Below are 25449 nucleotides of genomic sequence, written 5' to 3' on the forward strand. Positions count from 1 at the left end.
AAATGAGGCGCAAAATTTGCTCTCATCAGAAAAGAGGACTTGGACCACTGAGCAACAGACCAGGTCTGTTTTTCTTTAGCCCAGGTAAGACGCTTCTGACATTGTTTGTTGTTCAAGAGTGGCTTGACAAGAGGAATACGACATTTGAAGCCCATGTCCAGGATCCGTCTGTGTGTGGTGGCTCTTGTGAAAGTTCCCAACACTTTTGAATGGCCTTTTCCTGACAATCCTCTCCAGGCTGCGGTCATCCCTGCTGCTTGTGCACCTTTTTCTTCCACATTTTTCCCTTCCACATAACTTTCTATTAATGTGATACAGCACTTTGGGAACATCCAACTTCTTTTGCAATTACCTTTTGAGGCTTTCCCTCCTTATGGAGGGTGTCAATGATGGTTTTCTGCACAACTGTCAGGTCAGCAGTCTTTCCCATGATTGTGATTCCTACTGAACCAGACTGAGAGACCATTTAAAGGCTCAGGAACCCTTTGCAGTTGTTATGGCTTAATTAGCTGATTAGAGTGGGACACTTTGAGCTTAGAATATTGCACCTTTTCACAATATTCTAATTTTCTGAGATTGTGGATTTGGGTTTTTCATGAGCCGTAAGCCATAATCCTCACAATTATGACAAATCATGGCTTGAACTATCTTGCTTTGCATGTAATGAGTCTATATCATATATTGTTTTTACCTTTTAAGTTGCATTAGTGAAATAAATGCACAATATTCTAATTTTTCGAGTTTCACCTGTATGTGTGTGTATATATTTTATATATATATATATATATATATATATATATATATATATATATATATATATATATATATATATATATATATATATATGTGTGTGTATATATATATATATATATATGTGTGTGTGTGTGTGTGTGTGTATATATATATATATATATATATATATATGTGTGTGTGTGTGTATAGAGAAATAAGATAATGAGATCTACAGACCTGTTTTAATTGGTTGTGGATTCAGTTAGTATTAACAGCAAAAATAAACAGTGAGCCCTTAAGTCTGGTTAGAGACTGAAATAAAGTTCTCAAAAAACAAATATCTTATGTATAAAAAGAAAAGATAACTAATAACAAAAAAAATAATAAAATAATTACATATAGCTATAAATGCTGCTATCTTACAAAAAAGAAAAATTATGAATTAAACTAATACTTGCATTAAACATAAGAGATTATGTCTCCCAACAGCTGTCTGTCTGGCCCAACAATAACAATGTGTTTCAGAGCCACGCCCCTTCCTCAGGTGTGTATTGCTCTAAAAGGCGTTGCGGTTACTGTTTGGACAGACAGACAACTGTTGGGAGACATCATTCCTTATGTTATTTAATGCAAATATACCTTTTTATTGTATATGAATGTGATTTTATGTTTTTTTATATTTCATTTAAAAAGTACTGCTTCTTTCATTCATATACAAAAATAAACCTTAATTTATTGAAACCTGCCAATATATAATTGCAAACTTTATTATTTATTATTATTATTGTGAGCTGACCAAGTGTCATTGTAAAATCAATATGATATTTGAAATTCTTTGAGTATTGCTTAATATTTTCCACAAATTTGTCAGTGGACATTCCTGATATTAGCATCTATAGCTGGATAAGGTGTCCAATACATGATATTACACCCATCAAGCGTTAAACACTATCAGTGTGAGAAAACTATAACAATTAGAACTGAAACACTCACTTACAAAATGACTTATGTAAATGTATGTATTTTTAAAGGATGTGCATATCTGTTGTGTTATAGTATAGTAGTTTTGATGGACAAATAATAGGTGGCTCGGCAATGTCTCTCAATCTAGGGTCTGGCCATCGGTTCTGGGGCATTCTAGCAGCATAGGGCTCCATTTACCAAGCAGCGATTGCTACTTCAGAGGCTCATTGTTTACGGTTCGCCTGAAATGATAGTTAAGTAGCAGCGGTCTGATGCTCCTTAACCTGTCCGCTGATGCAATGCTTGTGCAATGTTAAATGCAGATAGCTACTAAGTATCATGTCTGTTCGACCAATAGTAAATGGAGCCCATAGCCTCCTCATAGCATATCATCTCTCGGTCGTATCTCACTATTTAAAGCTGACAAAGTTGTTTTTTTTCTGTTTTTTTTCTTTAAACTTTATTGTTTGCGTATGTTATAATGCACTGATTTTATAGATCTAGGTTTTTTTCTGTAATATTTTGAAGGCTTTTTTTATGTTGGCATAGTTCATAGTGGAACTCATTTTATATGAAGAGAGGTGAATGGTAACAAGATAGATGCTGCTTCATAGATTATAATGGAGTGACTTGTGGATCCGATTAGGGGTGAATACAACTGTTTTTGAATTTGCCATTTTAAATCTGCATTGTTGTGGCATGTTTATTTTCCCAAAAGTTATCAGTTTGACAAATAGGTTTTATTAAATCTTGGCCATTATCTGAGAGGCAAAACTTGGAACTTTCTAACAAGCTTTTATCTAAGTGCCTTTTCTTTATGAAGTTTTTTAGCCAAGGCACCTCAACCTCCTACCTCTTTACTGATGTATAGCATTAAGATGTTGCACTATTTATCAATGACACATAATAAAGATACTTTTAAGTAACACTTAACATCAAGATAGTTTGGAATAGTGTCTTACATATTAATGGGTTTGCATTTTGTGAGAAAAATGTGTTATTTGGACTTTATTAATGATATTGAAATCTCCTTCAAAGATTTGAATACTTACCGCGTTTTATAAAATAATTACATAGCGGTATAATGTGCACACTATTAATGCTTTCCCTGTTCATCACTTGGATAGCAGAAAATAAACAGTGACAGAATGGTTGGAATTTTTTCCCCTAATATTTTTTTGTCATATCATTTTTTCAGTGCTATAAACATACCACCAAACACATGTTTCAAGTCAACTAACAGAGACAGACAGCAGTCGAGAACATTTAATCAGAATATAAGATTATACATTGGTTAAGAGGAAATTTGGAAGGTGAAGATACAAAAAACCTGTGAGAAGGCAGCTAATCTGTTTAATTACTTGGCTATGGTTTTAGCTGTTTTGATCAGCCAAACAACATCGCTATGGTAGCAAAATCCTAGTGTATTAACCCTTTGCTTTAAAAAACAAAACAATTTTTTTTTTATAAATATCTTCCTGAAAATAGACATGCATCCAAAACTGCTGGAAAACTGGTTTTATTAATCATCATTACCAAAATGAAACAGATCAAACCAAAACCTCTAGAAATATTTAGAGATAGTAAATTTAAACAAGGGTGTGTCCATTTATTTTTCCAAATCTATAATATAATCGCGTTTGTAACGCATCCTTCGCCAGTTTCACACGCATCCTCAAAGGAATGTTGACTGTGCGAGGCAGCCAAAAGAATTTTGGCTGTGCGAGGCAGCCAAAAGAATCCACCTGGATGCTGCGTAGGCAAACCCGAAGCCTTAAAAAAAAAAAACGCAACCGCCCGCACAAAATAACTAAAAAACACTTAACCGCCCCAAGAAATAAAAATAAAAACACGTAACTGCCCACACGAAGTATAACAAAAAAACCTAACCTCCCGCACAAATTATTAACAAACACCTAAACCGTTAACCCCCACATCGCAAAACAATGAAGTAATTAACCCCAATCCGCAAATAACATAATTAAAATATTAACCCCTTAACCGCCAAACACCCACATTGCAATAAACCTAATTAACCTATTAGCCCCTAAACCACAAAACCTCCACATCGCAATAACCCTAATTAATATATTAACCCCTATACCGCCAACCCCCCCACAACACAAATAGCTCATTTAATTACTAGGCCCCCTAACCTAACACCCCCTAAATTAACCCCAATTACTACTAAATTACAATTAAAATTAAAAAAACTAACATTAAATTACAAAAAATAAAAAAGTCTAACATTACAGAAAAAAATAAACAAAATTATCAAAAATAAAAAAAAATTATACCTAATCTCTAGGAAAATAAAAAAGCCCCTTAAAATGGCAATAGGCTCTTTTTCAAGCCCAAAATAACCCTAATCTAAAAAAAAACACCCCAAAAATTTAAATAAAAAAGCCTAAGCCTAAGCCTCAAATAGGTACTCCCTGTTCCTGAAGTCCGGCGGAGAAGGTCTTCTTCCAGACGGATCCATCATCTTCTGTCTTCATCCGGAGTGAAGGTGGCACGGAGCAGAGGTGCGGAGCTGTGTTCCCGATGCCTGGATCCTTAACGGCCTTATGCGATTGTCCGTCGCACACTGAAGATTGAATGCAAGGTACTCCATATTAATTGGGGTACCTTGCATTCCTATTGGCTGAAATTTTAAAATAAGCCAATAGGATGAGAGCTACTGGAATCTTATTGGCTGATTTGAACAACCAATAGGATTTAAGTAAGCTTTATTCCTATTGGCTGATTTCAAAATTTCAGCCAATAGGAATGCAAGGTACCCCAAATTGATTGCGGTACCTTGCATTCAATCTTGAGTCTATGACAGACATCAGATGAAGAGGAGCCTCCATGACGCAGAGGAACACCGCCGCCATTGAGGATCGCCGCTGAGGATCCAGGCATCGGGAACACAGCTCTGCACCTCTGCGCCGCATTCACTTCGAATGAAGATAGAAGATGATGGATCCATCTGGAAGAAGACCTTCTCCGTCGGACTTCAGGAACAGTGAGTACCTATTTGGGGCTTAGGTTTAGGCTTTTTTTTCTCAAAGAAGCTTTATTGAAGTATAAATATACATATGTAAGAAAACTATACAACATACAGAAGATATGCAAATAAAGATCTCCTCACAACAGTGGTAAAATAAGTCATACACTTCATCTTGATATATACTCACGCCCCCAGACAAGTACTGAGAGTGAACGTTTACAAGCTTAAACTTTTTTACAGTTTTAAGATAATTGTAGAGTAATATAATATTTAGAATATGTGAGAGATAATAATATCTCTCCAAAAGTAATATATCCTCCACCTGTGAGTACCATTCCCCCAAAGTGGGGGGGCTTTGCGTTTTCCACTTTTTTGGAATTAGTTTCTTAGCACTAGTGATCATAATTAACAACAGGGCAAGATGCGCCTGACTTTGTGTTTTGGGCAACGCCAGAAATAGTAAAATCTCCGGTGTGTTCGGGATTGGAAGGTTAAGGATTTCGGATATCTTTTTTAAGACCTCCGTCCAGAAGGGTATCAAAGTGGGGCAAGACCACCATATATGTAAAAGGGAGCCGCGTTCACCGCAACCCCTCCAACTCATAGGGCTAACAGTTGGGAACATTTTATGAAGTCTTACTGGTGTCAATTACCATCTGCTCATGAGTTTGATATGCGTTTCCTGAATGGTCGATGAGACCGACGATTTTTTAATCAATTTGAACGCCCTCAGCCACAGCTCTGGGCCGGTATCCAACCCCAAGTCCTCAGTCCAGTGCATAGTGTATGTAGGGAGTGTGTCAGTCCCCTGCAAGACCGCTATCTTATATAGGAGGGAGATTAAGTGTCTTGGCATAACCTCTCCCGCACAAAGTTTCTCGAAAGAGGTAATTGATCTACCTAATTCTTGTTTGTGTTTGTGATTAGAAATAAAATCTATCAGCTGGTTGTAATGCAACCAAAAAGAAAAGATCTTGGGTTGGAAGTCCCCAAGTGTAACCTGAGACACGACCTTCCCATTTTCTACCACTCCAAAGACAGAGCCCTCTTTTATTTTATAAGGTATGATTCTATGGTATCTCACTTTATGATATGGGATCTCAGAGTTTTCTAAAATTGGCGTTAGCGGAGAGTGGCTTGTAGAGATGTGAGTAGAGGTCGCAATAGTTGAGTCCCAAATATTAAGCGTTTCCTCTATTAAGTGGTATCTATTAATTATGTTAGGACGCTGTGTAGGTGAAAGCCATGCGAGAGTACCCACATTATTTATTTTAAGAATCTGTCTGTCCAAGTCTATCCATGCTTTATGTTTTGCGTTTTGCGCCCACTCCACTATCCTTTGTATGCCTATCGCCCTTTTGTAAAGAGAAATATCTGGCAGACCAAGCCCCCTTCTGTCTCTTGGTAAGTACATAGTACGTTTTGGAATCCTGGGTTTGGTGTTAGCCCATATATATTGTTCAATAAGTTTCTGCAACTGAGTGGTGTATCCCCTGGGTAGTGATATAGGTAGGGTCTGGAAAAGGTATAAAATTCGGGGCAAGATATTCATCTTAATAACCCCTACTCTGCCTAGCCATGATATTTATTATTTTTTCCAGGATGAAAGGTTGGCAGCTATATCGCTTTTGAGAGGGATGTAGTTATACTTAAAAAGATCTGAAGGGTCCGATGTTAGGAAGATGCCAAGATATTTTAATTTATTAGTGGCTAGGGTGATCTTATACTTTTGTTGCAAAGTTTGCACTACTCTTGGACAAGTGTTAATGTTTAAAAGTTTTGATTTACTCAATTTAAGGGAAAAATTAGAGGCTTTGCCATATTCTTTAAGTACATCTAGAAGTACAGGGAGAGATTCCAAAGCATTAGTTAAGGTGTATAAAACGTTGTCAGTGTAAAGCGCTTGCTTGTGCTCAGTGTCTCCCCCCCTTATGCCCTTGATATGTTGATTATTTCTCACCTTTTGAGCCAGGACCTCTATAGACAGGGCGAAGAGTAAGGGGGACAGGGGGCAACCCTGCCTAGTGCCATTCCTAATATCAAATGATTTTGATAAGGTACCATTAACTATGATTTTATCATTAGGATTTGAGTAAAGCGCCAAAACTGAGTGTACAAAAGCCTGACCAAATCCCATCTTCTCCAAGACCCGACGTAAGAAAACCCAGCTTACCCTATCAAAGGCCTTCTCCGCGTCGGTGGAGAAGAGCACTATGGGGAGGCCTGAGATTCTGGCATGATTAATTAATTGCATAACTTTGATAGTATTATCCCTGGCCTCACGACCAGGGACAAATCCCACCTGGTCATTGCAGACCAGTTCTGGTAAGTATTTGTTGAGTCTTGACGCCAACATTTTTGCCAAAAGCTTCATATCTTATTTGATTAGGGAAATGGGCCTAAGGTGACCAGGAGAGTCTGTGGTTTTTCCTGGTTTGGGAATAACCCGTAATGTGAGCCTCCAGGAGGACACGAGACAGAGTGGGGTTATCTCGAAGACTATTAAATAGGTCAAGGAGTGGACCCGCCAGAATCTCCTTAAACCTTTTTTTTTAATGAACAAAAGTTTTTGAGTTTTACAGTGTATAATTTACATTTGACAAAGAATTCCATCTCTGCTAAATTTTAAGTCATTGAACATGGTTACACATACCTCATATACGAAAGCACAAATTAAGCATAATATATTATTATCAGTAATAACCTCTCAAAACCCTGTGGAAGAGGGGACCCAGCCAGTAAGAAGACCCATGGTGCTCTATCTATCACCCCCCCCTGCCCCAGGGGAGACTGGATACATCCCAAAGGGAGGGGAAGGGTAATGGGATGTGACCCACCCAGACAAGCTGGGCAGGAGCGGGAGAGGCAGGGGGGCACCCACTTCATAACTCTTTTGGTTTTAGTCAGATGTTCTGAATCTTTGCTGTCTATTTCTAGCTTCGGAGTACATTATCCAGGGTTCCCATATCCTCAAAAATTGCTCCTTATTGTCTAGTATGTCTGCAGAAGCACTACTCATCTGATAGTAGAAATCAATCTTATTCTTGATTAACAAAAATGATGGCACCGATGTCTTCCAGTATCTAGCTATGTTTAGTTTAGTTATCGTACAGATAGGTGCTATTAATTTATTAACTCTTGAATTCAGACCTGGTAGGGGTTCATGTAGCAGTGCCTGAGTAGGGGATAAATTAATTTGTCTTTCCAAAATTTTACTCAGAAGAGATGACGTTTGGGACCATATATTAATTACATGACAACAATGCCACCACATATGGGAGTATGTCCCTCTTTCATTGCAACCTCGTAAACAATTTGTGTTAGCCTGAATCTTATGTATTCTGGAGGGGTGAAAGTACCATCGGAATGCCACTTTTATGAAATTTTCTTTTAAATGTGTACATATCGAAAAAGAAGTGCCAGACCTAAGAGTGTCACACCACTTTTCTGCTGACCAGGTGAAATTTAATTCAGACTCCCATTTTATCATGAATGGTAATTTATTTAACTTAGGAGGTGTATTGAATTGAATATAAAGGTCAGAGATTGCTCCTCTAATCCTACTGGTGGCCAGGCACAACCTCTCTACATAAGAACTAGCAGACATCTTATCGTTACCTAGAACTTCAGCTACCCTGGCTCTCAACTGAAGGTAGTGAAACCAACTGGCAACCTCCGACCTTTTGAGTTCAGCATACTGATGGAAAGTTATAACCTTAGTCCCCTCAAGAGCATCTGCAATTCGATATAGTCCCTTGTTTGCCCATTTCTCCTGTGTACCTTGGTCATAACTAGTGGATAACGTTACCAGCGGGGTCGCTTTCGATCCCCTCTGAAGCAAGGGGTATTTGGTTGTCAAGGTGTCCCACATTATCAATGTATGTGCTATGGTGATAAAGGATCTCCAATTAGTGGGTCTATCTTTTTTTAGACCACAAGAGTTTATAAATAGGGTATGTCTTCATCATGTCTGATTCTATCTGTACCCATTGGATTTTATCTTAATGATTATGCCACAGGGTGGATTGTGCCATTCTAGCAGTGTAATAATAGGATGTTAAATCCGGCAGCCCCATCCATCCTCCCACCTTATGTCTACTAAGGGTTTGTTTGTTTACTCTAGATCTTTGGTATTTCCATATAAAAGCTATTATGTCTTTTTGTATTTTCTGTAGTGTTGAGGTGGGTACATTTATAGGTAATGACTGAAAAAGATATAGAATTTTAGGCAGAACTGTCATCTTGACCGAAGTCAATCTGCCATATAGGGGAGATATTAGCTTGTTCCATCTGGATAGTAAATTTTTAATGTGCGTGAACAAGGTATGTAGTTTAGTTTATATAGATGATCCAGATTGCTTGGAATGTTAATGCCCAGGTATTTCATACTCCTGTCAGACCAAGTAAAGTCAAAATTCAATGTTAAAAGTGTACACTAATAGCCTCACACTTATCATTATTAATCTTGTAACCCGAGATATTGGTAAATTTGCCAATAGTCGAGTATATTAGGGGGAGAGAGATCATAGGTTTAGTGACAGACAGAATAACATCATCTGCAAACAGGCTGATCTTATGTTCCTGGTCTTGTATTTTAATGCCTGTAATATCTACGTTTTGCCTGATGCTGGCTGCTAATGGTTCGATTGCATAGTGCAAATTAGTAGTGGTGATAAAGGGCAGCCCTGCCTGGTTCCATTAAGAATTGTTATAGATGAAGACTTATACCCAGCTATTTAATAAAGGCAGAAGGGTTAGAATATATTGTAGAAATAGCCGCACAAAAATTTCCCGTAAAGCCATATGTTTTAATACTAAGTCCAAATGCCCCATCTTACACGGTCAAATGCTTCTCTGCATCCAGGGAAAGAAACAAAGAAGGCACAGCCTGCTTGGATGAGTAATCTATGAGATCTATTATCTTCCGAATGTTATCTGGAGCCTCCCTGTTGCGAATAAATCCCACCTTTTCCTGATGGACAAGTTTTTGGAGAATATCATTTAGCCTGACTGCCAGGATTTTGGTAAACAATTTAATGTCTAAGTTAATTAACGAGATAGGTCTGTAATTTTTACAAAGTTGCTTGCATTTCCAGGTTAGCAACACTGATATACGAGCCTCAGAAGTTCCTTAGGGATCTCTCCACCTTCTAGCATATGGTTAAATATTGTAACTAAGATGGGGCAAATATCTTGCATAAGTGTTTTATAAAAAATACCCTAGTATCCATCAGACCAGGTGCCTTTCCAATCTTTAGACTACGGATTGCTTGTTTCACTTCTGAGTAGTTATTCCGCCCGCGTTCAACTTATCTAAGTCTCCCTCCTCAAGTTTAGGTAGTTTACAGGCCTGCAAAACATTATTGGTATCTAAGGCTAAATCAAGTGGGTTACCTTGTGTCCCGGTATAACGCATAGTTTTTTGATAAATTGGGCAAAAGTATTCGCAATGATCTGCGGGTGATTAGAAACCTGTCCATTCGAATGTTTGAATTTGTGGGGACAAAAGATATCCTAGATATTTCTTTTAATTAAAAGCCAACATCTTGTCCGGTTTAATTAGCTTGTATAAAATATTGAGCATCCACAAGTTTCAAGGATCTGGTTGCCTCGCTTGTCAGCAACTTATCTATGAATATTTTCTGTCTTTTCAACAATCTGAGTGTCCTGTCATCATGTGTTAAATGATGTTGGGATTGCAGATTCTGTATATCTTGTTTTAAAGTTGCTCAATCTGTGCTACATAACCCATATTCTGCTTATTGGATTATTTTATCAAGATGCCTCTCGCAAAGGCCTTTAGTGCTCCCCATATATGCATAGGATTAGTCACTGAGTCATGGTTTGTCTCTAAAAGTGTGCTATTTCTGTCTGAGAAAACTTTGTGTGAAAACTTTGTCTCTAAATAAAGTTGCATTTATTGTCCAGCTTCCTGCCCTCGTAAGGATCAATCAAGCCAGATATTCTTGTCAACACTATATATGGTCCGACCATGTTGCAGGCAAAATATCCGAAGCCATTATCAAAGAGTCATGATCTGCTAAGTAGAATATAATCAATTCTAGAATACACATTGTGTACACTAGAGTAAAAATGAGTAATCTCTGGTGTTCGGGTTGATGTATCTCCAGCTGTCCACCAAATTATGATCTAATAGAAAGTCATACATGAGTTTTTTAGAGTTTTGGGAAGAAGGTTTGTGTGGGATCGATGATTTATCTAATTCTGAATTAAGTACCAAATTAAAATCTCCCCCTATGATTAGCCTTGATTTCTTCCAAGTAGTAAGCAATTACCTATCTTAGACATAAAAAGGGCTTGAGACTCATTGGGAGCATATATGTTGCCAAGAATTACATGTGTGTCATGTATTCTGCCCTTAACAATAATAAATCTGCCCGACTTATCTATTATTACCTCATCCTCTTTGAAATTTAGGTCTGAGTGGATTAAGATGGACACTCCGCATTTTTTAGATTGGCATGTGGCATGGAATTGGGTGGAGAAACCTCTATCCCAATACTTCGGGGTTTTCACTTTTGTAAAATGGGTTTCCTGTAATAAGATTATGTGGGCCCTCAGGGATTTATGTGTCTAGAGCCTTACATCTCTTAACATTTGAATGTAACCCTCTAACATTGTGAGAGACTATATTTATAGACATTTCTTAGTCATGTGAAAGATGTTCTTATTACACATGTTGAAAGACTCACCAACTGCAGTACGGCTGGGTCTCCCTCCCCCGGCAAATACAGCTCTATCAGCCACTTTTTGAAATGTACATGAAGGCATAGGTTTACCTGCTTGTAGTGCACAAGTAGCCGAGGTGGAAAAACATTTGTCAATTAGTTCAAACAACAAGAAAACAAACAACAATGAACCAGTATTGGTCATAACTAGCAATAGGAATCCTGTAAAGTTAAAGAACAAAACATGATGAAAAATAATAAAGAACATGAAAAACAAAATGAACTTCGGACATATAATATCAGCACATTAGATACATGTCTCAGAAATGTCCAACATTTGAATCATTGGAACGACCCAAATGCATGAGTGAATGAATGAATGAATGAATGAAAGGTGGATCTCTTTCTGACTAATCCTTACTAACTATTTAAACAATGACACACAGGAGTTCTGAGTCAGATCTAATCAATTGTGACAAGATTCTTGAGTTAACCCCCATAAGAAAAATCCAACGAGGTCTCTGACTCCCCCGTTTGGTGACATGAAAGAATACTTATAAGTTGTCTCTTCGACTCAGGTTGGGCTTTCCGAATCATGATTTCTCCTTGGAGTTTTCCCATTTTTGAGAACTGGTGTCCAGGTACGTGTCAGAGCTTTTCGCTGAGGTTTGGGTGATTGTGCTGGAGGAGGCGTTCCTCTACCGATGTGAAGTTTGTTCAAAATCGACTGTCCTTCCTCAAATGTGGCACAGGAAAAAGATGTTTTGTCTACTGTGAAGGACAATCGAAAAGGAAATCCCCATCTATATTTGATTTGGGCATTGGCTAGGGCTGCTACTATTGGTTTGAATTCTCTCCTTTTCCTCAAAGTAATAGGCGATAAATCAGCAATACCACAATACCACTTTGTTGCCAATATAGCAGCCTCACAGCCCGAAATCTTTTTTAGTGATCCACCTATATTATTATCTACTCAGTCATGTCCGAAAGGTTCATCCATTAACCATTTAGTCCCACATCATGTCTTCCTCTGCAAAAACTTGCAATAGTGGGCGAAGTATCTGGACTGATGGAGAGGGTCTGAATAGGGTATTGTGTGTCAGGGCCGGCTAAATATACCTCTCCTGTATTCCTTGTTGCCCAAAGGCCTTTAGGCTAGAGGATGAGAGATCAGCGAGTGGAAATAGCCCCTGTAAGTACTGTATTACCCTATCTGTGGACCATCTGTTAGATGATCGTCATGTAGGATGGTAATTATGCTTCACTTTAGTCCAAAATATGAGCAGTTGCAAAAATAAAGCACTCAACTCCCCAGGGAAGCTGTCCTCACAGGACCATCACGGAGAGGGAATCTTGGATATGACCCACCAGTATTGGGACTGGCAGGAAAGGGGTGGGGAGAGAGTGCTAGTGTCTGCTGTAGATATTTCTCCAAAACTGTTAATCAGTAGTAGCCAAACAAAGCAGTTTCTGACCGCCTCAACTCTCCAGGACTGATTAATTCAGTGTCTCTCCTTATAGTCTCTAGATGTGTCTGCCTGATAAAGTTGGGGAGCAAAGTTGCAAATACTCTTTAAATGAAAGCCTGAGTGGGGGGTGGTAGCTGTGATATTATTGTGCTGCAGCATGGAAATGCACCTACTTCAAAAGTCTTTCTCCACACTTGTAATTAGGATGCTGTGCTGTTATTAATGGCTCTTGCTGCACTAAACCTCTCTGGCCCCCTCAATATATAATGTGCCAACCCCACCTTTTCCACTCCATAAAAAATGCAAAAGGAGAGAAAAGTGGTAATGAAGAATAAAAAAAAGAAGAAGAGAAAAAGTGCCTTTAAAATGGCGTTTGGCGTCTAAATCACAATGGGCTTTTTCTCTGTTTCAATTGAGCAGATCTTCCTGTAATGGAAGGCCCACCTTGGGACACCTCTCCAGTTATTAAAGAGTTATGATGCACGGTCTTGAATGTCTCTCCCCCACCCAGTCTCGGCCGAAAATGTGGATAGGCCCAGGGCCCTTTCTCTGCTTTATAAAGTGCCCCTTTCTCTTAGCTATGATGTCAATTAGCCCCACTAGTGCTTGACCGCATCTGTTACACTGACCTTAGGTAGTTTGGTGATCTTTAAAGAACTTTTCGTGAGGCTTTTCGATCTGGTGCAGGCCGAAGCCCGGCGGTTTCCTGGTTTTGTTCCGGTTCTCAAAACCGGATTGAGTTCCTTTTTTCCCAATCTTAAAAACGGCTCCTTGTATTGATAATCCTCTGCTTGGGGATGTTGCTCCTTATCCTTTTATGGCTTTATTAGGTCTCAAAAAGCACTTTTTATCAGTTTAATGGAGTATATAAGACAGAGCTCTCCACAAGTGCTGCTGCTTCATTAGCTGGCTAGCTCCTCCTCCCTCCTTAAACTTTTTGTAGTAGGCCGAGGAAAATCCATCAGGGCCTGGGCTCTTACCCCCTGGGCAATTTTTAATAGCGTCGACAATTATTGGGGAATCCAGAAAATCGGAGTCTTCCTTCGACAGAGAGGGGAGGTCAATATTATTCAGATATGAGCTAACAAAGGCTTTGTGTTAAGAGATATCATCCGCTCATGCAGATTCTGATGTATGATCATATATATTATATAGAGAGTGGTAGTATCTATGGAACTCGGTAGCTATCTGGTCACTACTACGAAGCGTGCGGCCACCTGCGGATTTGAGGGAGTGTATGTGAGATTGCAGCTGTCTTTTTTTAAGGGTTCTAGCTAGAAGTCTACCTGGTTTATTACCCCCTCAAAGTAATGTTGTTTCAGGTAAAGTGCTGTCTTTTGATGAGATTCCACTAAGTGTTTTTGAAATTCTATTCTTGCCTCCTTCAATTGAGTTTTAGTATCACTGCAAGAAGGGTCTGCTTTGTGTTTGACTTCTAAGGTGCCAATCCTGGATTGGATATCATGATATTTAGCTCTGTATTGCTTATTGAGGAATGCCTTGTGTTTGATTAAAGCCCCTCTTATAACGCTCTTGTGCGCTTCCCAAATAATGGCTTGTGATGAAGAAGGGTAGGTGTTAATCTCAAAATATTCCTGTATAATTTTAAGTATGTCAGTAAAGATTAAAGGGTTATCTAGTATGGTATAGTCTATTCTCCATGTTTTTTGTGTGATGGGGATATCTGGCCATAAGATCGAGCAGGTAACGGGGGCATGATCCGACCAGGTGATATGGTCAATAACACAATGATGAGTGATCGAGAGGCCACATGAGTTTGTATATATATATAATCGATCCTGGAATAACTATTATGCAGTATGGAATAAAATGAATAATCCCTGGAGGTCGGGTGTAAAGTGCGTCAAACATCATGTAACGTTAGTTTCGTAAGTGTGTCATTAACTTGATTAATCATGGAGGTGGATGTGAGGTTTAGGCTTTTTTATTTTAATTTTTGGGGTGTTTTTTTTTTTAGATTAGGGTTTTTTTGGCCTTGAAAAAGAGCTGATTGTCCTTTTAATGGCAGTAAAATATCTGAATGCCCTTGCAATGCTCTTGTGGAGCAATGGGTAGTTTAGGTTTTTTAGTGTTAGGTTTTTTATTTTGGGGGGTTTGGTGGGTGGGGGGTTTTACTGTTAGGGGGACTTAGTATTTTTCAAAGGTAAAAGAGCTGTTTAACTTAGGGCAATGCCCTACAAAAGGCCCTTTTAAGGTCTACTGGTAGTTTAGTATTAGATTAGGGGGGATTTTTTATTTTTAAAGGGGTATTAGCTTAGGTTTAATTTTTTTATTTTGGATAGTTTTGTTTATTTTTTGCTGTAATTTTACTTTGTTTTTATTTTTTGTAACTTTAGCTTGAGGGTTTGTATTTTTTGAACATAGACTGCCATCTGGGCAGGCTTATCGCCTAGTTAAGAATAAAAAGGAATGTTAACTTTTTTTTTTGTACCCAACATTCTGTTTATATATAATGTAGATCTACTAAAATTAAATTGAAATATATTGTTCCATTAAAACTAAACAAGTAATTATTCAGCAAAAAAAGTGCCACAAACCTATAAATACACAGACCCATAAACATATACCTTAGACCTACACAGGAGTACGCTAGCTACATAGAACAGAAGTACTCTGAGTGTTAATGATGGGGAAAGATAGAAGATTGGTCTAAGATTTGTAATAGAGATCAGAAAAGAGCACTGGAGCCCCAGTCTAGCATTTATTTTAATTCCTTTTAATAAACCCTATACAACTTTCTGATGCACGGTTACATCATCACATTAAAGGGATAGTCTAGTCAAAATTAAACTTTCATGATTCAGTTAGAGCAGGCAATTTTAATCAACTTTCTAATTTACTCCTATTATCAATTTTTCTTCTTTCTCTGGCTCCTAAGCTTACATTCTTCCTTTTTCAAATAAAGATACCAAAAAACCCCAAAGAAAAATGGATAATTGGAGTAAATTAGTTAGTTGCCTAAGTGCATGCTCTATATCTAAATCATGAAAGTTCAATTTTGACTAGACTATCCCTTTAATGCACAATGATGTCACCTGTAATGTGGAAAAGCTGAAAGGCAGTCACACTCCCACACTGCTCAGTTGGTGGTTGAGTGCTGGTATGTAGCATCTTTGTTAGCTCCCACAACACATAGATGGACATTCTATGACTTGTTTGAAAGATGGTTAACGGCCTGAAACATTAGATATCAGAAATGTTTTGTGGAAAGGATAGAGGGTTTGAATGGAGCCCCTACGTGTGTCTGTCTACCACCTAAAGCACTGGTTTTCAAACCTGTTCTCAGGCCAGATTTTGAGAATTTCTGAACTAGAGCACTGGTGAAATAATCATCTGATCAGTAAACATGGTTATTAACCTGCTCTCACCCAACGTAATCCTGAAAATCTTGCCTGTTAGGGAGGCTTGAGGAGAGGTTTGAAAACCAGTGGCCTAAAGTGACATTAAGGTGCTCATCTGAAAGAAGTGAAGCGCTGTCAAAATGAGTTCTCACCCCTATCTCTGATTTTTATGCAGTTTCAAAAATATCCAAAACATTATGGTTAAATATTGCATTTCTACTATGCACACATTTTGAGATAGTGGTGGAGAATTCTTTTTACTTCTTAGCTAATTTTAAATGACTTATTTTTATTGGGAAATGTAATAATAGACCTTGACTTGTTCATAAAAATATCTGGCAGAAAAAAAACTTGCAGCAGCATCTCAACTTTAATATGACAGAAGTCATAAAGATTTGTACCCACCCCTCATCACAGCTGCAGGTTGTTAGTTAAAGGGACATGAAACCCACATTTTTTCTTTCATGATTCAGATAGAGAATATCATTTTAAACAACTTTCTAATTTACTTCTATTATCTAATTAGTTTAATTCTCTTGGTATAATTTGTTGAAGGCGCAGCAATGCACTAATGGTTTCTAACTGAACACCTGTGTGAGCCAATCACATTCGATATATATATATATGCAGCCACCAATCAACAGCTAGAACCTAGGTTCTCTGCTGCTCCTGAGCTTGCCTAGATAAACATTTCAGCAAAGGATAACAAGAGAAGAAAGCAAATTAAATAATAGAAGTAAATTGGAAAGTTGTTTAAAATTGTATTCTCTATCTGAATCATGAAAGAAACATTTTGGGTTTCATGTCCCTTTAAGCTCAATTATAATAAACAGTACTGCATCTTTCTCGTAAACTGCTCAGTACATAGAAAAAGATTTGCTGAGAAGGATCATGGCATCATGAAAAAAGGAAAAAAAAAACACCCTCAAAACTTTACAGCACAAAATAAAAATAAATAAAACAGAATTAAAAACAGTCCACTCTAACATATGCAAAAATAAAAAAAACACTTGAAAACAATCATTTCTGATTTGATTTGGCATGGTATTTCACAGGAGAAAATACAATTTTTATAAATTCCGTATGTTGGATCGTAAAGTAGGTGGAAATTTCAAACCAGACTTTTAGAATGGCCAGACCTTGTGTTCTATCCAGTGAGACTATTGTCCAATAACAAGAGAGACTTGCAAATTACATACAGTACATTTGCATAAACCATTTTACAAGCCTGTTTACTAAGTGTTGCAGTTGTAATTATTGTTGTTCCACGTTGCTAGTGGTTCTTGCTTCATGTGCAAGATATTAAATTGATATGAAACCCAAATATGTCAGTCATTGGGAATATTAATTAGGCAAACCTAAAATCCTATGCCTCCAAAGGTACAAATAATAATAATAATAATAATAATCAATGCAACTGAAGGTGGAAACATCAGATGTTTTTATGCAAATATAGCTGAATTAAATTAACAATAAAATAAATAAAAAGTGTAATTTAAAGAGACACTAAACCCCAAAAAGTTTCTTTTAGTATCTAATTTTTTTTGTTCTCTTGGTATCCTTTTGTTGAAAAGCATACCTAAGTAGACTGAGGGGCTTCTGATTGGTGGCTGCACATATATGCATCATGCTATTGGCTCACCCATGTGGATTGCCATTCCTTCAACAAAGGATACCAAGAGAATGAAGCAAATTAGATAATAAAGTGAAATGGAAAGTTGTTTAAAATTACATGTATCTGAATCATGAAAGAAAGAAAAAAATTGTGTTTCATGTCCTTTAAGTTATTGGGCACATCTGCATTGTAAATTGGTGCTGAAATGTAAATCATAAAGTATCTGACTACAACATTTAAAAGATAATTATTCACAAATAGTTGTTCTACTTTTGTACCAGCAAACTCGGTATTTACATTCCATTTGCCATTACTGTTTGCAAGGTCAGGGGTTCTCTTGGAATGTTTCAACTGAATACGCTGTGTATGGTGTACTGAACTTGTCTGCTTTAGGATGATAATTCTCTCATAAGTTGGATTTAAGAGGTACCCATCAAAACTAGGTATTTTTCATGGTGCTGCACTTGGACAGTACAGATCAGAAAAAGTCACACAACTATTAGTATAGGAACCAGAAGTGGTGGAACAGGGTGATTATGAGACTAAACAAGACTAGGGATGGGCGAATGTTTCTAAAAATTCGAAATTTAAAATGAATTTTGATACATTCGTTCGAATCAAATTTTGAATGTTTATATAACATTCTATTTTCAAATTTTCGTTTTCAAATTTTTCAATAACATTTTTAAAATATTCGTTCAAATAATAGAATGTTTAGCTATGTATTCATTCAATTTCAAGAATTTGAATGTGACATTCGAATTCAAATGTGACATTCAAATTTGAAATATTATTTCTAGTCTACAACTGTGTTTAATAAATGTAATATTCAAATTCGAATGCTACATTCAAATTCGAATGTCACATTCGAATTTGAAATAGTATTTCTAGTCTAATACTGTGTTTTAAATGCGATATTCGATTCAAATGTGATATTCGATTCAAATGTGATATTCGATTCGAATGTGACATTCGAAATCGAAATAGTATTTCTAGTCTAATACTGTGTTTTATAAATGTAATATTCAAATTTGAATGTGAAATTCGATTCGAATGTGATATTCGATTCGAATGTGACATTCGAAATAGTGTTTCTAGTCTACAATTGTGTTTTATAAATGTAATATTCAAATTCGAATGTGACATTCGAATGTAACATTCGAATTCGAATGTGACATTCGAAAACTGTAAATAACATTCGAAAATCGAATTTTTAAGAATATTCGTTCTTATCAACATTCTGTTATGTAAATCAAATTTCTACAATAACATTCGTTCTAACATTCGAATTCGGATATAAACACATTCGCCCATCCTTAAACAAGACTACTGTAATGGTTTACAAACAACACTTTTGCCAGCAATGCACACTACCTCACTACTACAATGTGATGTGATGTTTTAAGGATGTGTTGTCTTATTTCATATGTACACTGTGCTGAAGTTTTCTTGGGCAATCACTTGTATTTCTCTAAATTTGGTATCTAGTGTGAAATGTTATACTTTTATATACAATATATTACTAAACAACACATTTCTGCCAAATTCAGCAATTTTACATGTGCCCATTACAAATGAGTAAAACTCTACACAAAAAGAAAGTTTTACTCATGCTTTTTGACCTGCCCTTTCCAAACAATAGGCTCTTGTTTGCAGAATACCGAATGCTGCTGTAAAGAGATGTACACACCTGCGTGCTTAAATGCCAAAACAATCAAAAGATTTATAGAATGAAATGACTGATAAATTAAAGATGAAATCCATTAGCTGCTTTCATTTTACTACAAATACAACTGAGAAGCAATACTAATAAAACAATGTTCCAATACTTGCCTGTATTGTGAATGGCACTGGTTCAGATTCCACTTTTCCATCAATAATAAATCCTTTGTTTGTTTTGTCTGTAACAATAAAAGTGAACCTGTCTATCTGAGCATCTCGGCCTCCATGTTTGTAAGAAACCTCCATGTTGTTAATGTCTCTCTGGGTGAAGTGGCTTTGTTGTAGTGGCGATCCCCGTAGATATATTTGACCATACTGAGGAAGACCCACCAGGTGAAAGGTTATGTTGTCTGGTGCTGTATCTGGGTCCCAAGCCTCCAAGGAACCTGGAGAGATCCATGCCATAGATCCCTTAACTAGTCTTAGGCCCATATTCTTAGTTAGGGTTGGAGGAGCTCGGTCTACTGGGTCCAGTATAATTTTCAGGGTTCCAGGTTTTGTTCTCAGTCCGTTGCTAACAAGGAATCTGGCAAAAAGAGGCAAGGCAGCCTTCAGCATGTGTTCTTGTTTCCCCATCTACACAAAAAATGACAACAAACCTTTACTCAAAGGCTTTCCTTGAGCTGGTTCTGATATCTTACTTTAGCTGAAAAATATATTATGAATTGATAAGATTTGTTTTCTATATAAAGTGCTCCAATATAAGGTATGTTAAATCCTTAGTATCAAGTATAATTACGTGGATTTATATTCCTCAAATTTCCTAAATTCTTTTGGGAATATTAAATAGAAATAAAGGTAACTGTATCCTGCTAGGATTGACATAGTGTGTGTGTCACAAAATCTGGAAGTTTAAAGTGAAGGTAATGTTTGACGAATTAGTGCCCAGTTTTTAATAATCCTAAATAAAAACAGGAGCACTTTAATTCATCAAACTTTACATTTTATTTGTTTTGTTCAAATACTTACCTTTTAATCCTGACAGCCGCTGCAGCGCTTCCCCTGCCCGTCGCAAACCCTCTTTGCGGGTCCAAAATGACGAATCCGGCTTCCTCAAATCATGGTGTTGCCTCAGGCCATGATTCCACGGGGGGGGGGGAGCCGTGATTGGAGGAAGCCAGATTCTCCATTACTGACATATGAAGAGGCTTCCGATGGCCGGGGGAATCGCTGAAGCAGCTGTCAGGATTAAAAGGTAAGTAGCGTATTAAGGTTTTGTGCTGCCCTAGGCACTCAAAATTATGCTGCCCCTACGCCCCTCCCCCTCTAAGGTTTTAGGCCATTTTTAGCTGTGATATTTTTTGATCAGGGAGTAAAGACACACACAGTCACAGATACACACAGAGTGATACACACACACACATATATACACACACACACATATATATACACAAACACACCTATCGCTGCAATATACATAAAGCAAAAACAGATTTCTTGAAACAATACTTCCCCAAACACAATACTAAGTGCTGGTAGCCAACAGAACGAAAGGCTATAGCTAGCTGAATAAAAGAAAGGTTCAGAGCTACCTCTAAACTGTAAGCACCATGGGCAGTCTCGTATGCCCCCTAGAATGTAAGCTCTTTGGGCAAAATCTCTCTTACATACCTGTATAATACTTCTAAATAACTGTAAGCTTTTTACTAATATAGCCACAAAAAAGTGCTGCCCCCTCCCAATCTGCTGCCCTAGGCCGGTGCCTTGTTTGCCTAGGCCAAAATACGCCCTGGAGATAAGTATTTGAACAAAACAAGTGAAATGTAAAGTTTGATGAATTAAAGTGCCCCTGTTTTTAATAGGATTATTAAAAACCGGGCACTGATTCGTCAAACATTACCTTCACTTTAATATCCTTGTGCATTTATTGCATGTTTAAGCAGATATTAGACATATTTCCTTATCCAGTTTCCACACATAAAACTGAAAATTTCAAAACTGATAGTTTCTCGTATAAATATAATGGAATTGGTACAAGAGCATGCTATTGTATAGTTTTTTTTAATACAGTTTATAGTACAAGCAACACACAAGTTGTGATCAGACCTCTAGCTGAAAGATAATGAACCACAATGAAAATGTTGTATTCACATTCGTATAATTGTTTCAGTGCCATTTGTAAATAAAATGTATGACTGCAGACTGATTAGATTAAACTTAGCAACTCAAGAGCACAAGATCGTGGGAATGTCTCTATGGTTGCACTCTTTACATTAAGCCATAATATATTCTTATTACAGTTTCGCAAACGGACATTTCTGAGATCAACATTGGGAGCGTGCAAAAGTTGCCAATCTCTGACTTAAAAAAAGCCTTCTTAACAGGATGTACACTCAAACATATCTAGAACATAAAACATATTCTGCTATGTACAGAACATCGGAATATAAAATATTTACAGTAAATACACACTATAACACTTTATTAAAAATGAATATTGCATAAATATGCTTTTACATGTTTTCATCTACTTGATGCAAATCGCTCTAATGTGTATGTGTGTGTATATATATATATATAGTATATGTATATATGTGTATAAATATATATATATATATATATATATATATATATATATATATATAGTATGTGTGTGTACACATGTATTTGTGCTTATATGTGTATATACAGTATGTCTGTATATAAATACATACATATACACACACACATATATATATATTTTCAACAATAGAATAAGCACTTACTGGACTTTAGCCGTCTGTGTAATAAAGATTTCACTAATAAAATCTTTATTACACAGACGGCTAAAGTCCAGAGAGTGCTTATTCTATTGTTGAAACTGTGGACATATCTTTACAGCACCCTGGCAGTTGAAGACAGATGGTGAGAGTGCATACACCCACAAATCAAATATTTGTTTTATATATATATATATATATATATATATATATATATATATATATATATATATATATTTATATACAGTACATATATACATCATTAGACATGTATATATCTCTGTTAAAGCCCTTTGCCTGACTTTTTCCCCCTAACACCTGCAATTTCATATCTTTGATCCCTTTATAACTTTTTTGTGCAATTTAAAAAAAATGATTTTTATTAAGGTTATTATGAGTGCAACTGTACTTTTACATGTAATTTTGAGATGTTTTGTGCAACTTTTTATGCTATCGTAACAGTTAACCAGAGCTCTGAGGTTGCGCTAAATCGGCGCGCATTAACTTCCATTGCGCTCAACCGATCGCATGTACTTTCAACTTGTAATACGTGAACTACTTCAGACGCACGCAAACAGGCGCGATAAACCCGATATCGCTTACGTGCAACTGTTAGCGTGCCACTCATAATCTGACCCTTAATAATCTGGCATTTACTCTTATTACCTCAGGCTGATGACTCATCCATAGTGTTCCTTTCTTTTTAAAAATTAAAGCTAAGACAAAGTCTTAATACTTTCTGCAAGCCTTAGACATAGGACATATATAGGACCTACTGGACCTTCAAATACCAAAAAAAAAAAAAAATGACAACGGTAGGTAGGTGTGGTAGTTAGGCAAATCCTGCTATCTTTTACAATTTATGGCACTGCCTCAATGTTTAGAAATTGGGTACAGGTTACAATGCTGGTTATTCTGATCGGACCTGATGGAAATGGTAATTGGCTTAAGACCAGGGTCGGCTCCAAGGGGAGGCATTGGGGGGCAATGCCCACCCAAACGGAATGCTGTGCCCCCTCAAAAAATATTAATATGATATACGCTTTAAAAATAATAAATAAAATAATGAATGTTATGTAATGCTGCATGCTGGGGGAGGAGTTAGCTGCCGAACTGTGAGAATGAGTGTAAGGGTTTTGGATCATGGTGATTAAGGGGTGAATTGTTTTTAAGGAGCTATTGCACTGGGGGTCTCAAGTTTAATCGCTCTGTTTTAGTGCACTGCATAGTATGTAGACTTCATTCCTTTACCTAGTGATTTAGCTCATATTCTCCAAATGTGGGATAAGCCAGCCAGAAGCTACACTTTCTGCAGAATATGTAGGTCTGCTCTTATTTTAACTCTCATACATGCTTTGTAAATGCGTGCCCCTTGTGAAAAAAAAAATGCCCCCCTATTTCATTCGTTCTGGAGCCGACCCTGCTTAATTGGTAAGAAACTGCTGCAAAAATGATAAGTTACTGCTAACCAATATGTGATTACTGAGGCCTGTTAATACTTTAAATGTCCAAAAAAGCAAACAGCATATAACATTTTTGTAACAAGTAAAAACGTATGAGGCAGAAGATCTGCAAGGCTATAGGGTCTAATCTAAGGTCTCTTGTGTGCATATGACTAACAGGAATTACAGGGTCAGGAGTCTAAGCACTAGTCTCATGTGGTTTGTAGATGTCAGTGGGTCTTTATGTGGAGATATGGCTCTCAGAGAGGCTCTGAGGCAAGGGAATATTGTGCTTTTTGTGGCTATAGGACTGCACAGTAATGTGAGTGTGATATGAGGTTTATTAGTGCAGAAATCATACAGTTTCAGTTAGAGAATATAACCACTGAAAAGTATAAAAATGGAAAATGAGACGAATAATTTGAGCAGTTTGACAGTTATAGGGTTTCTTAAGGAAATGCTGTGTGTGACTGGGTTGTGTATACTTAGGTGACTTACTTGATTGTCGGGAAGCAATGGGAGTGAAGAGAACAGTCTATAATCAGTGTGAGCAGAGTCACAGTATGGAGCAGTACAAATAACTAAATGAAGTCCATTGTTTTAGATGTGCTGATGTAGGGGTGGAGTCTTATATGAAATAATTTTTTATATAAAGAAGGAAATTTCAAGACATATTATGTCTTTTTTTTATTTGATGTAAATCAATGTTTCTTGCCAGACATATGAAGGCTTTTCCTTCTCTACTAATAGTGGTCAGTTCTGTCTCTGTCAGCCACTGAATATAAATCCAGTAGTATTGTTTGTGAAGAAACATGCATTTAGTAAAAAAGCACAGCTGTAGAACAAAGGTTATTTATCTTCCCCCCCCCCCCCCGACATCTACGAGTTCTGAATTTCAGTAGGATGCATGTGATACTCAAAGGGACACTAAATACTAGCACCTCCTTAATAGAACATTCCGAATCCTAGTGTAATAAAAAATAAAACATACTCAAATAAAATATGATCATCTAATGTTATTCCATTTAAATGTTTTAATGTTTTTATTAAAAATAAAATTATAAAGAAAATAAAGTGATAATTGAACATTCAAGGTCTCTAGGGTCTGCAAATTAAATGGTGCCCCAATTCTCCATCTAACATTTTTGGGTTTCATATCCCTTTAAGCTTCCAACTACAATACTTGTACAGACCTCAGGGTGGTGGCCTGGTTGGTTCAAGGCCTGATAGTTTTTCATGTTTCCATGGTTGATAAACATGTACCTTTAAAGTGAAGGTCCATTTTGATGAATTAGTGCCCGGTTTTTAATAAACCTATTAAAAACAAGGGCATTTTAATTCATCAAAATTGACATTTCACTGTTTTCATCAAAAACTTACCTTTTAATCCTGGCAGCCGCTCCAGCACTTCCTCCGCCCGTCGCAAGCTGTCTTCGCGGGTCCAAAATGACGAATCCGGTTTCCTCTAATCACAGCGTTGCATCAGGCCAAGATTCCCCGGGGGAGGAAGCTGTGATTGGAGGAAGCCTGATTAGTAATTTCTGACGTCTGCAGAGGCTTCCGACGGCTGGGGGAATCGCTGGAGCGGCATTCAGAATTAAAAGGTACATTTTTGAAGAAAACAGTGAAATGTCAATTTTGATTAATTAAAGTGCCCTTGTTTTTAATAGGTTTGTTAAAAAAAACGGGCACTAATTCATCAAAATGGACCTTCACTTTAAGGTGAGTTGTAATAATAAGCATTGTTTATCAGATTCAGCTAAA

The 25449-nt window shown here is 37.1% G+C and overlaps 1 protein-coding gene across 1 annotated transcript in view; it reads right to left on the minus strand.

The window, feature by feature from the left end:
- FREM1 (FRAS1 related extracellular matrix 1) overlaps window positions 1-25449 on the minus strand; it is a 379269-nt gene that overhangs the window by 112722 nt on the left and 241098 nt on the right. Inside the window, 1 exon segment of the mRNA XM_053702577.1 lies at window positions 19656-20070. Within this exon segment, the coding sequence (XP_053558552.1) occupies window positions 19656-20070 (415 nt within the window).

The sequence above is a fragment of the Bombina bombina genome, chromosome 2 (assembly GCF_027579735.1).
Source record: "Bombina bombina isolate aBomBom1 chromosome 2, aBomBom1.pri, whole genome shotgun sequence".
In the NCBI taxonomy this organism is placed as follows: Eukaryota; Metazoa; Chordata; class Amphibia; order Anura; family Bombinatoridae; genus Bombina; species Bombina bombina.